A 13,992-nucleotide genomic window follows, 5' to 3' on the forward strand; every position below is an offset into this window, starting at 1 on the left:
GAACTTGAATAATAACCCATTGATATTGGCTCACTTGTAACAAATGTGTCATGAGAACTGAAGAAGTTAACAGTACTAGGGCAGCTAGGGGTGAGGAGGGAGGGTAAATACAGGAAATTCTCTAAACTTTGTTTTTTCCATAGAACTGAAACTGCTCTACAAACAACAAAAAAAAGTCTACAGCTTTAAAAAGTTCAATATGGTTCTGTTTGCAGCTTAAGAAAGAAAGTGGTTTTTCAGTTCACCCAGCCCATACTTTTCTGAGAACAGACTTTGGACCGTGGAGAGTACATGAGTTTGGGCTCCTACAAGGGAGGAGAGATCGAGGCCGACTGCCAAAATTAAGTTCCTTCTCTGTTACAGACAGAGTGAACAGCTCTCCAGTTCAATCACTTAAAGAGATTACACTTGAAAGTTGATCAAAAACAAGAAGATTGGGGGGAGAATAAAAAGGAGAGGGAGAGAGAGAGAGATCCATTAGCTAAAGTTTAGGAAGGAGGGCAATCAGATGGTTGAGCCATGGCCGTTGGATAGATTCTTTAAGAAACAGAGAGATAAAAGAAATTGTGCTAGTTGGCTTTCCTTCACTGTAACAAACTGCCTGAGATAATCAACATGTAAAGAGGAAAGGCTTACTTTGGATCACAGTTTTGGAGGTTTCAGTCCATATTGGTTGGCCTTTTGCTTTGGGGCCTGTAGTGAGGCAGCACACTATAGTGGGAGTGTGTGGTAGAAGAAGTTGCTCACCTTATGGTGGGTGGGAAGCAAACTGTGCCTTTGAAGGCACAGTTACAGTGACCTCACTTCCTCCCTCAAAATCCTACCTCTAAAGTTCTACCACCTCTAAATAATGACAAGCTGGGGATCAAGCCCTTTAACACATGGGCCTTTGGGGGACATTCCAGATCCAAACTACAGCAGAAATAAAGGATAAGAAAGAGGAGGAAGAGAAGAGAGGGGAGGAGGGGAGGAGGGAAGGAGAGGGGACGGGGAGGGAGAAGAGAGGTTGAGGCAGAGGCAGGAGAAGAAAGGAAACCAGTGAAAAAGTAAAAGGCCTGGGCGAGTCAGCGGGAATAGGCAAATGATGTCACCACGTATCCTGGACAGAGTCAGAGGTCTGTCAGAGGCTCCCCCCCGGACATGCCCGGCTAGACCTAGAAATAAACACCGTGCACGAGGAAGATGTAGTTAGCAGTGCAGTTCATTTTTATTAGTTATAAATAAAGTACAAAAAATCCACCAAAAGTGAATGTAAGCATTTACACAGTTCCTAATGTCGCCGCCTTTTCATTGATGCACTATTGCTTTAATATTCATAATAAATATTCTTCTAGCTTTCTGCTATAAAATAGTCTATGTAGCAAAATGTTGCACAGCACAACAGAACAGAACAGCAGGAGGATTACAAAAAAGGACAATCAACACCGAGGATAATCCTTTCACTTACCAGGGGCAACCAAATTACCCCTCAAGGGCCTGGTATGGCCTACTTCCTAGCTAAGAAATGAGCCACATCTGCAGTCAGGGGTGGGACTGGGAGAGGGGATGGGTAGGGAGGAGGCTCCAAGGCCAGCCAGGGCTCAGGGTCCCATCCTGTTCCGACCCTACAGAGTAGCAAAAGGCAGGCCTATCTAGGAACCTGCCAGGTGCCGCGTCTGCCAGGCTCAGCAGCGTGTTGGCCATGCCCCCACCAGCATGGTGGGTGACTCCACAGGCTATCTCCAAGAAAAGCAAGGCTCCAGGGTGGTGATAGAAGGGGAAACTGGGCAGCAGCAAGCAAGAAGTCCCAGGAAAGACCCCATTGCCAGGCCGGAGCAGAGATGGGGCTGAGGGACCATACCCAGCCCAGTCACTCAGGCAAGACCATAGCTAGGCAGTGTGGTAACTCTGGTCTCTGCTTCTGCCCCCCACGCCAGCACCATGCAACCCCATGGGGACTCCTGTAGAGGAGGAGCTCCCCACCAGGCAAAGGCAGTGATGTCAAAGAGTCAAGAGGGAGGGAGGGAAAAGCTGAAAGGAAGGAAAGGAGGAGAGGAGGGGGAAAGCAACACACCCCAGGCTCCTCCCAGGAGCCTCCTGTCTCCTTTTGGCTCAAAGGCATCTGGGTTCATCATCACGCCAGCCTTTGATGCGGCTACTTTCCCAAGGCCTCTCCACCATCCCTCCTCTATGGGGCGGTGGACTAGATCCCTCTCCCTGGTTCTCCATAGCAGTCCCTCCTACCACAGCAGCATAGAAGAAAGGAGGAAATGCTGGGGAGCAAAGACCGTGATCCAAACTGCATATCCCTAGCTGTTATCAGTGGGCAGTGCCCCAACCACAAAGATTCCAGGAGGTGACAGGACAAGGATCAATCCCCACCATAGTCTGGGGTTTCTGTTCTACTAATCCCATCCCTAACTAAGCATAGATTTCAGTTTGCTTTCTGGCCACCTGAACCTTGGGTAGCTATGTCTCATATCCATGATTGTGTCTACTTAACCTACCCCCTTGTCACCTGCAGGATGCTGCATTTAAAAGAAAAAAAGCCTTGAGTATGTCTTCTCTGAGCAAACCCACTGGATAAAACCTCAATTCTCCTTTTCTTTCCTCTCCTTTCTTCCATCCTTTCTCCTTGCTTTCTTTTCTTCTGAGAGGGCAAGATAGGTTAAACATGGTGGTCTCCCCCAGATCTGTGTCATATTCTGAGTCAGAGGCACCCTAGAGATGGCCCCTCTCACCTCCCTCTCCCAGCACAGAAAACTCATTTGGAGAGGCCAAGGTCTTGTTCTTGGTCACGGGGAGTATACAATGTAACTGGTCTAAAAATCCAAGCCTCCTGGCCCCCATTCGAGGTTCATACTAATAAATCAGGCCTTTTGGCTTTCATTTGCTCCTGCTGGCTGTGCCCAAAGGGCTCCAATTCTGGAACCTTAGAGAGTTGGAGCCCAGTTGGCTTCATTGACCTCTGGTTACCTCCTAGGGGATAGAAGCCAGGTGGGCTGAAGTGGTGGGAAGGGGGAGGAAAAAAGAAAAAGCAGGCTCATGAGGGCAGGCTCAGGGAGGACAGAGATAGGCAGAGGGTGCCAAGGGTAGCAAGTGAAAGGATTACCCCAGTCTGCTGACGAGTGCAAATTATATTTATATATGTGCTAAATACAGTCACTATATTGGAGTTTTTCACTAGATCACAGCATACAGAATCAAAGGTTTGCATTTTGTATGGAATGTATCCAAAGAGGCCAGCACCACAGTAGGACAGCTTGCAATCACACACCCTGATAGTTTGGACGAAATAAAGTTCGCGGAATTTTATTTAAAATTTTTTTTTGTATTCGTAGTTGTCATCGTACCAATGCATGCAAAGCATTCCACTCCCAGAAACAACGCCAAAATGAGGTAATAGGAGTAATAAAAAAAATTAGTATCCTTTCTAAATAAATAAATTATAATTAAAAATGCAAAACAACTATAAAAATAATTAAATAAGAACCCACGATATCTACAAGTTAGTCATAAATTATGATTGTTAAATATAAGGCATTTAAACTCACAAAACCCTGTAAACTAGCAACGTGCCATTTTTTTTTTGTTTTTTTTTTTTTCATTTTTGTTTTTCTATCAGCTGAATTCGCTCTAGCATTTGCTCTACGCGCGCAGGAGATGAAACACGAAGGAACCTGACAGACGTTGCTACAGCCCCACATGGGGAGTGTTTGTCCCACCAGCAGGCGGGGGGCTTGGGGGATTTCTTCAGGAAAAAAGAAAAAAAGTCTGGTGCTTTTTTCTTCACCATTGAAAAAACTGTGCTTGTTCATTAGGCGTAAAGAGTTAAGAATGCTTGCACGGAGGCTGGGGACCTTTGCGGAGAGGAGCTCAAGTCCTGCCACAGATGGTGGGCAAGGGTGACAGGGGGCCAGGAGGCCTGGCCAGTTGTAGGAGCCTGCAGCCCCTGCCGCCCTCTGCCTGTGCCCAGCTGGGCTCGTGGCGTCGGGTTGATTGGCGTCCTCGGTGGACCCACTGCAGTCATGGCTGCGGTTAGGAGGCCCAACTTGAACCTGGGGCCACTCTCGCCCCAGAAGGCACTCATGCGTCTCAGTCAGGAAAGGGTCTGAGTCCCTTGAGTTGAGCAGGAGGACTACAGGTGTCTCCCTCCTGGAGGTGGTGGTGTGAGATGCTGAGGCCTGATTCTGCCTCTTTCCAGTTCTCCCAGGCTCCCTGACCAGTAAGAAAATGGGAGCCAGGAGGGCTCTGAGTGGCTGCCCCCTCCTGTTCCTATCTGCAGGACACAAGGACCCCAGAGAGATGGGAAAGGGAGGGGGCTTCAGGATCTACCCCCTCCCCAACCCAGTCCCTAATATTAGCTGGGGGCACTCAGACAGCCTGCAGAGAATGGGAAGGACGAGGGAATCAGGTCCCACTCTCACTCAGCATGTATGCCCTCAGCCTCTGAAACACATGTTCTTGCCCACAAAAGTCCTTTTTAACAGCCTGGTTGGCACACAGCTCTACAACTTGAAAAATGTGTTGATGGTAGGGAGGATCACAGAATGTGTGTTGGGAGAAATTTAGCAAGCATCCCATCCAACCTCTTTGTGTCGTAGCTGAGGAAACTGAGGCCCAGAGAGGTGAGGGCTGGAGGTGGAGGCTCTAGCATCACCCAGTTTGTCAGTGAAGAGCCAGGACTAGAACCAGGACATCAGCTTCAGCTTCAGTTCCATCCTGGTCCCCCACCAACTCCCTTCCCCCAGGCCAGCTCCAGAGGAAAGAATAGAAAAGTGTCCTAAGAGAGAAGTGGAGTAACCTGCCTGGACCACCCCAATACCTCCATCCAGGCAAAAGTCATCTTCTGATGAAATCTGGGTTTTGATCCACTCATTGGGAGTGCATTTGGAGAATGCCTAACTTTCTGTGGTTATTGGTAAAGCAGCTTCCCTGACATCCCCGCTAGTGTGTGTGTTGGGGAGGACGGGAGGAAATGTCCAGCCTTTGTCCTGTAGACATCGTTCACATACTGCAGTCACTGAATTGGATGGTGCAATGCCCATCACTGCTAACCCTGAATCTCAGACTAGTCACCATTTTTACACTATTGAATGTAAGTTGTCTCCTCAGCTTGACTGTAAGCTCCTCCAGGCAGGACCATTGTCCTCTTTTCCAGCACCTGCACCAGTAGGCACTCACCAGAAAATTGGCACTGGAAGAAGCCTTCATCTGGATAACGGACTGGAGTAACCTCCCTCAGGTAGAGAGCTGCTTCCCCTCTCTTTGACCACTTGTGCCCAGAGCAGCCATTCCTCAAGATGGCACCAGTTGTTCTAGAAGGATCCATCTCAAGTCAAAATCAGCCTCCCTGTCATTTTCACACATTAGTTCTGGTTTTATCCCTGGCAACAGCAATACAGACTCAAGTATCCTTAACCACGGGGCATTTCTTCATTTATGTGATGAGTATCCTGTGTCCTCGATTTACTAATAGGAGGACAATGAAACTGGCTAGGGGTCTAGGTCAGGGGAGATGTTGAGAGCAGTGCAAATGAGGGAAGAGGAGGAGAGAGAGGGGCAAAGGAAAGCTGCAGAATCCCAGCTGACCTTGTGTTTTCCACATATGGATACAGACAATTGAGAATGGGTTGGAATTTGGTGGGTTTCCCACCTCCGATCTTCTGTTCTCCTGTCTCTCTTCTCCCTTTGGGGTGAGAAAAATTATCGGTTGTGCAGAAAGAGACACTAGATAGAGTTGCTTGGAACAGGTCTGTCTCTCCTAGCACCCCTATCCCTAAACTCCAACAGTTTCCAGGAGAGAGCAGAGAGTACAGAGTGTGACGGACAAAGTTCTAATCCTCACAGCATCTAGGTGAGGTAGAGGGAGTGGAAATGGGGATGCACTATTGTTTCTCCCCCACTGCAAGGAGAAGGAATCTGAGGCACAGAGAAAGAAAGGGACTTTCCCAAGGTTATTAAAGAGTCAGAGAAGGAGCTGGAGGCTAAGGACACAGGTCTCCCAACCCAGCCAATGTGGTCTCAGAGCCAGGGCCATGTCTGAGAGACTGATCAGAACTTGAGACATCCTGAAGGAGGCTCAAGTTCATCTCAAGGTCCACAGTGCTTGACCTCAGCCCTGAGTGCTAGCTGAGAGCACTTTGGCCAAGGCCAAGTGTCCATCGCCTATGCTGTTTTATCTGTATCATCTGGTTACTTTTTTTTTGCATAGGGAGGCAGTGGCTACATTGCCTCTTTGCGACAGGACAAGAGCCCAGCCTAAAGAAAGGAGCTGGAGTGAGCAAGGGCCTGCTGGCTCCCAGGAACACAGGGGCAGCTGCAGCTGAAGACTGTGTGCCCTTGATTCGGTGTGGAACCAGGAGGAACAGCTGGGGCTAAGCGATGAGCCCTGGAACTGGGGAGCCTGCCCTCAAGACAAACCCCTTCACTTCCTTGCCTGCTCTGAATCCCTCAAAAACCCCAGTAAGACCCCCATTTGCATTTTTTCTCAGCCCTCACCTTCCCAGGTGCCTCTTCTACACTCCGTGCACTGTAAACATGAGAAAAACAAAAGCCAAGGAAAAAACAAAACAACAACAAAACGAAAGCCCTCCCTCCCGCCTTCCAACCTGGGTGAAAAAAAAATCTCATCTTTTTTTCACCATAAACAGGATTTTGGCTTTTTTTTTTCACCTTTGATTCCTTTTTCCTTTTCTCTCATAAAGACGGGAAGATTGGGGCTGTCGTTGGTTGGTTCGGTCAGGCACCAAAACAAGAAACTCAATGAAAAATATTTGGTGCAAGTTCAGTAATAGCGACATGTCCACCACAGATGACTAGAGCACCACACACGACATTTTTCTTAAGCTAACATGCTCCGGCTGCCATCCACAGAAATAGTTAGAGACCCCTACATGATTTCTACATGGTCGAGAGGTATATACACAATCCTTCAAAGGACAGGATTGAGGGGCCGGTCTACCAGCTAGTACCCTCGGGATCACATGTAGTTCTCAGCAGCTGGGCCCCCCCTTCCCGCCCCTGCTCTGGGCACGGCCAGCTCCCTCCCTCCTGTGCAGCAAGGCGGATGGGGCAGTCGCCATTCTGGAAGGGTGGGTTCTCCCCCACCCCTCCTCTCCCTCAGACACTGATACCACCAACTCCTCTTTCCACGAAATGTGCTTGCAGGCTTCTCCTCTACGTCAAATGGCTCAGAAGGCAAAGTTTGGCTGCAAGGGCTATGGCCGTGGGGGGACCTGGTGAAGGAAATGGGGTGTCCACTGGCTAACTCCTCCCTCAGCTGTCGGCTCCCAGTTGTGTCTCAATGTCCACTCGGCAGATGGGGCATTTCTTGCTCATGGCGAGCCACTGGTCCACGCACAGTTGGTGGAAGAGATGCATACAGGGTAGGCGTCTGGAAGACAGAAGAGTCAGGTGACCAGCAGCAGGGATGAAGCAAGCAGGGTGAGGGACACTGAGGGGACTAGGATCACTGGGGAATTGTCAAAGAGGATCTTGGGAGCCCTGCCCTGGAATGAGACTATTGTCAAGATGGGAAACCATAACAGAAAGTGAGTCTCAAGGCCCTTTCCCTCCATGAAGCCCTTTCAGATCAGCCTGAAACAAAGCCATGACTTTGTCTTAGATCTGTCCAAGCTAAATATCACACTGCCACCTTGCACTTTGCTTCCGTGAGTTCGTACGCTTGGCACCACATCTAGAACATTCCATGCCCCACCGTCTCAGTGCAAGCAATAGGCAAACAATAGCACTCTTGGCGTCCTCACATGCACATGTAAACAGGTGCGCTCATCCCTGGACATGCAATGCAGTGACTGGTCACCAATACCCGTGAGAGAAAGGGGAGAGACTCAAAGACATGGCCTCCTACCTCACATCTTCTCCATCCTCCAGCATAGACAGACAAATTGTGCATTTCTCATCTGTATCTGACTCTTCTCCCTCTTCTTTCTTGCCCTTGCCATCCTGGGGTCTTCGCTATGAGAAAGAGAGAGAGAATTCATTCATTACCTGGGGCAGACTCGCCTGGTAGCCATTGGCTTTCATCCACAGTCTGCTCCTGCCTTGCAGCCTCCTCTTTCCCTAGGGGTCAGGCTCTTTATACCTTCTTTTCCCAAACCCCTCTCCCATGTGACAGGAGAAAGACTAAAGTCAACTAAGGAAGAGGCCAAGGGGACTTCACATTTGCTGTCCTAAGCACTGATCAGGGGCCCAGAGTTTGGTGGTACCCTAATGAATCCTCCCTTGGCAAAGCTGTGGCTGTTGCCTAATAGCTTCCCTCTCAGTTCACTCACACTGTCCACATCTCACACACGTCCAACCTACATCATTCTCTCATTCATACATCCATCCATTCACTCGTTCACTCAGGAAATGGCCATTCACTTATGTATTGTCATTTTTAGATGAAGACAAAAATCCTCCACGCAATATTAACTCCTGTAATTTGTACCACTGTTGGGAGCTATTCTGTACTGCCGGATTTCTCTTCCTATCAGAAAGTTCCCTTAAGATAGGCTCTAGCTCAGAATAGCCATCATTAGCAACACCACTAACAACAGGTGTTGGTGAGGATGCGGAGGAAAAAGGAACCCTCTTACACTGCTGGTGGGAATGTAGACTAGTACAACCACTCTGAAAAAAAGTTTGGAGGCTACTTAAAAAGCTAAACATTGCTCTCCCATTTGATCCAGCAATACCACTCTTGCGGATATACCCAAAAGAATGTGACTCAGGTTACTCCAGAGGCACCTGCACACCCATGTTTATTGCGGCACTATTCACAATAGCCAAGTTATGGAAACAGCCAAGATGCCCCACCACTGACGAATGGATTAAGAAAATGTGGTATCTATACACAATGGAATTTTATGCAGCCATGAAGAAGAACAAAATGTTATCATTCACAGGTAAATGGATGGAACTGGAGAACATCATTCTGAGTGAGGTTAGCCTGGCCCAAAAGACCAAAAATCATATGTTCTCCCTCATATGTGGACATTAGATCAAGGGCAAACACAACAATGGGATTGGACTTTGATCACATGATAATAGCAAGAGCACACAAGGGAGGGGTGAGGATAGGTAAGACACCTAAAAAACTAGATAGCATTTGTTGCCCTCAACGCAGAGAAACTAAAACAGATACTTTAAAGCAACTGAGGACAATAGGAGAAGGGGACCAGGAACTAGAAAAAAGGTTAGTTCAAGAAGAATTAACCTAGAAGGTAACACACACGCACAGGAAATCAATGTGAGTCAACTCCCTGTGTAGCTATCCTTATCTCAACTAGCAAAAACCCTTGGTCCTTCCTATTATTGCTTATACTCTCTCTTCAACAGAATTAGAGATAAGGGCAGAATAGTTTCTGCCTGGTATCGAGGGGTAAGGGAGGCAGGGGGAAAGGGGGAGAAATGACCCAAACATTGTATGCACATATGAATAAAATAAAAATTAAAAAAAAAAAAAGATAGGCTCTAGCTCCAGTATGAGGTTAGATATTCAGCCACACATTTCTACTTGTTGACTTCCATATTTCTGTTTCTAATTCTATGCTAATTATTTGGAAACAGTTAACCACTGTGTAGAAAGTTTCAAGTTCTCAGATGACCCTTTTTTATATGCCAAGTACAAGGCACGTTGTTACCACCTAATAAGTATTCTGGGGAAGGAAGAATCTAATGGGTGAATGAAATCAGCCTACCTCTCACATCCCCATCTCCATGACGTGTGTGAAAAAGACGGTGATAACCCTGGGGGGAAATGACCTGTTCTATCCCCCTCCAGGCATAAGCAAACTTCAAGGTCATTTTGTAAAGAGAGAAATCTGAGGATAAAAACCACTTAGAGAATGACCTTGGGGGCCTGACCTAGATAAAGGTCTCCCTACTCTAGTCCCTGGCCCTAAGTACTGGAGTTCCTTAGGGTGATTTAGGGTGGAGAATATTCTGCCTTCTCTGAAACAAGCAAGAAAATCGGTTCCTTCTGCTCTCAGCCTCCCTGTGCCCTACACACCCCCTGCTAATCACACCAGGCTTCTGCAATGTTTCCCTTGCCAGAATCCAGAAAATCGGAATGACACCCATTGTCCCATATAATTGTCATGGATTTGAGTATCAAGAGTCATGACGATCTGCGTCCTTGAGGGTCAGATGTGTGTTCAAGAGAAGTGGCCTCCTTCCAGGTCCTGCTTGAAGAGATGTTCAAATAGCATGGTAAGACTCAACTGCTTGCCCACCTTCTATTGCTTTTCTCCATCATCATTCCAGATTTCCTTTTTAATACTTAATAATTTTAGCTTAATATAACCTTGTTTTACTCTGTCTAATCTTTAGTCCTTTAGACTATTTTCCATTTTCAAATCTTATCCTACTTCCTATTTTGTATTTTTAATCTTTCAGATCTTCTGGTTTTTGTTTTCTCTTTATCATCTATGTAACTTTGATTTTAAGTTTAATTTTTTCATCATTTATTTATTTTAATGTTTATTTAATCCCCTTTACCCTTACCTTCTTGTTTTATTGATATTCTCTTTTAACTTTGATATTCTTGATTTTAATTTTGCACATTATTTTCTGTATCTTTTCTTATTTTCCTGTTTTGATTGCATGTATTTTCTTTTTTTTTTTTTGCATGTATTTTCTACATTTTTTTCATTCTCATAGTACATGATGATCCTGGTCCTTACCCTAAGTTTCTCAAACTTTGCAAGCTTTTACCTTCCTCTAGAAGGTGAATTCTTAAAATTAATTGTTTATTTTTATAAGAGATTTTATTTGGTATAGCAGTTCTAATTTACATAAAAATTGAGCAAAAAATTGTGTGTTGCCATGTACCCTTTCTGCCCAACACACACAGTTCCCCCTAAATTTAACATCTTGCATTGTTAAAAAACATGAACCAGTGTGAATAGGTTATTATTAGCTGAGGTTCCTTAGTATACACTGGTGTTTGTTATGCTTTGAATCTGAAATGTGCCCCAAAAGTTCGTGTGTTGAAGGTGCAGTAGTCGGCTGATGCTCTTTTGGGCAATAGTTGGCTTCTGAGGGCTCTAGCCTCATTAGTGGCTCAATCCACGGATGGGTTCATAATTTGATGGCATTATTAGGAGGTGGGGCTGCCATGCCCTGGACGGGTGTATCTTGTTCCCAGCCCCTTCGTGCTCCCTGTGTTTCCTGGCTGCCCGGAGGTTAGCGGCTTTCTTCCACCATACCATTTGGGCATGATGTACTGCTTCACCACAGAAACTTAGAGCTTAGTGACCACTGATTGAAATCTGTGAAACTGTGAGCCAAAGTAAATCTTTCATTCTTAAATTGCTTTTCTCAAGATTTTTGGTTTTGTTTTGCTGTCACAGTGATAGAAAAGCTAACAGACTCAGGGTCCACTCTTTGTGTTGTATCAGTCTCTTGGTTCTAACAAATGCATGATGTCACATGCCCATAATAGCAAACAAAAGAGTTTTGCTGTCCCAAAAATCTGTGCTCCACCTATTCAATCCACCCTCCCCTCCCTCTCACTAGCAATCACTGGTCTTTTTACTGGCAGTTTTATGTTTTCCAAAATGCCATATGGTAGAAAGCCATATAGTATGTAGCTTTTGGGGGTTTGCTTCTTTCATTTAGTAATATGCATTTTAGTTTCTTCCCCATCTTTTCATGGCTTAATGGCTTATTTCTTTCTACTGTGAAATAGTATACCATTGTATGGATATACCACAATATATCCATTCACCTATTGAAGCTCATCTTGGTTGCTTCCCAGTTTTCATTTGTTTTAGTTTAAAAATGTAAAAGCCCAGGTTCCTGGGTTTCACCCCAGATTCCTGGGGACTACGCTACAGACTCTATTTCTACAGATGTAAGTTAGAGCTTGTGATTCTGTGGCTTTAAAAGCTCCCCTGGAGGACCCTGACGCTCAATCAGGTTTAGAATCCTCTGATCAGAAGTCTTCATTGCCCATAGGTCCTTGTGTGAGATTTGACATGGAATTATTTTCTAAGGCACATCTTAGCCTCTGAGCAGGAGCCCCTCTACCCACCTCATTGAGATCCAAACATGTATGTTCCCATACACCTACATGTGGACACATACACACATGCCCACTCAAGTCCACAGGCACATACACAGCCCTCCTCTTTTAGTGATGACAAGCCTCCATCTTCCCTCCCGACCACACCCAGCACAGGCAAGTGAAAAGACCAGGAGACATAACCCAGCCTCAAAACACCTAATCAGAGCAAAGGCTTTCGGAATTTGGACTGTGCCCTCTACTGATAATCAGGCCAGGGTCAAATACACAAGCCAACATCTCCCCTCCCACTCCCCAACTATGCAGGCTGGCCTGCTGCTGCCCCACCTTCTTGTACTTGTGGGGGAAGGTGAACCTCTCAATGGTGTTCTGAACAGCTCCCCGAGTCACGTTTCCCAACCTGTCCTCGAGCTGCAGCAGCTCCTGCAAGAGGAAAGCATGAACACATGTGCTCAGCATGTGCAAACACACACATACACACGTGATAAGGATGAGGGGCACCAGAAGATGTGAGCAGCAAGTGTTCACATAGCCATCGGGAAGAACTTGCCTGATGCTGAAGGACCGCAATGCTCAACTCTCTTTTTCTCTGCCTTACTTTCATCCCTAGGCTTTCTGCCACCCATGCCCTGCCCACCAGCAGAGAGGGGCAGAGGTGATGATGGATAGTAACTCAGTTGGTGCCAGACAGAGTGACATACCTCATAGCTCTCCCGCACAGCTGATGTGTGTCTGCTGGGATTTAGTCCTTGGAGAGCAAGGAAGTGAAGCTGGGGGTAAGGGTAGTTTCGGATTTCATGGACAACCTGTTTGGTAGAAAAAGGCTTGGTTAGAGCCCAGCAGACAACTCCTCCTCCCACAACCACGATTCAGCACACCCCTGAGATGCTCCAGGCAGCAGAGCTGTCCCCTCCTGGTCTTGTGACCCTCTCTCCTCATCAAGAACCAAGCTTGTGTCCAGACAAGCTCATGAAGGAATAATAACATCAATAAAGTGACTATGAAGTCTGACTGAGTACCCATTTCACAGCAGGTACTGCTCTGAGCATATCACATGACTAACCAATTTATTCACTCAACTGGTATGTGGGTGCAAGTACAATCCCCATTTTACTGATGGAATAAGTGAGGCACAGATAAATTAAATAATTGGCCTGAGTTATGCAGTCAAGTGACAGAACCAGGACTCAAACCCAGGCAGCTGGGCAGCAGAGCAGATCTCCTCCCCTGCCTCAGAGAACAGTAGGATAGCAAAGAGCTCAGGCCAGTGCAAGGCACAAAAGAGTCAGCAATCAATAACCAGTATAAATAATACTGGAATGCCATATTTTTAAGTCAAAATGAGTGCAAAAAGTCCCACTGAATAAAATATCAATTTTTTTTTAAAGGACACACTCTGGTCCCAAACTTGCTCAGCCCCTCATCCACCTCTCCCCCAGCCCTAGGAGTCAGGGAGACAGTTTCCACTGAGCTCCTCCACCTGCTCACTGTGTGTTCCAGGATCAGTTATGTAACCTCTCTAGGCCTCTGTTTGCCAATCTGAAAAATGGGGAAAATATCCAATTATGTGAGTTCACTATTGCAAGAATGAAATACGAGAACTTATGTAAAGTGCTCGGGATTGTGCCTGGCGCAGTCAGTGGTCAATAAATGTTCATTTTTTTACTCTGAAAAGATGGTCCTTCAAACACAAGCCATAGAATCTCAGAGCTGACAAGGACTTCAGAGGTGACATGCCCACAACTTGAGGAGCTAGGTGGTTAAGTGGCAGACACTGGGGTCAGAAGTTTGGAATTATACTTTAATGCACCAGTATGGAGCTGTCTGGAAATAAGATTTTCAGTCTGTCTTTTACTGCTTCACTTGTGTTCCACGCAGTTCCAGCCCAATCCTTCTGTAATGTTCTCTGCAGTTACAAGAAGGCAGGCCTGGGTCTGCAGCCCTTGGGCTCCCTCTGGAGTCTCCCTCAAACCAGCCCT

The 13,992-nt window shown here is 46.4% G+C and overlaps 1 protein-coding gene across 1 annotated transcript in view; it reads right to left on the minus strand.

Moving 5' to 3' along the window:
• Window positions 1-1,183: 1,183 nt before the first annotated feature.
• Ark2c (arkadia (RNF111) C-terminal like ring finger ubiquitin ligase 2C) overlaps window positions 1,184-13,992 on the minus strand; it is a 105,426-nt gene continuing 92,617 nt past the window's right edge. Inside the window, exons 5-8 of the mRNA XM_020183209.2 lie at window positions 12,715-12,819; window positions 12,341-12,436; window positions 7,853-7,959; window positions 1,184-7,375 (exon numbers count right to left, since the gene is read on the minus strand). Of these exons, the coding sequence (XP_020038798.1) occupies window positions 7,258-7,375; window positions 7,853-7,959; window positions 12,341-12,436; window positions 12,715-12,819 (426 nt within the window). The 3' untranslated portion in view covers window positions 1,184-7,257. The remainder of the gene's footprint in view (window positions 7,376-7,852; window positions 7,960-12,340; window positions 12,437-12,714; window positions 12,820-13,992) is intronic.

The sequence above is a fragment of the Castor canadensis genome, chromosome 4 (genome assembly GCF_047511655.1).
Source record: "Castor canadensis chromosome 4, mCasCan1.hap1v2, whole genome shotgun sequence".
In the NCBI taxonomy this organism is placed as follows: domain Eukaryota; kingdom Metazoa; phylum Chordata; class Mammalia; order Rodentia; family Castoridae; genus Castor; species Castor canadensis.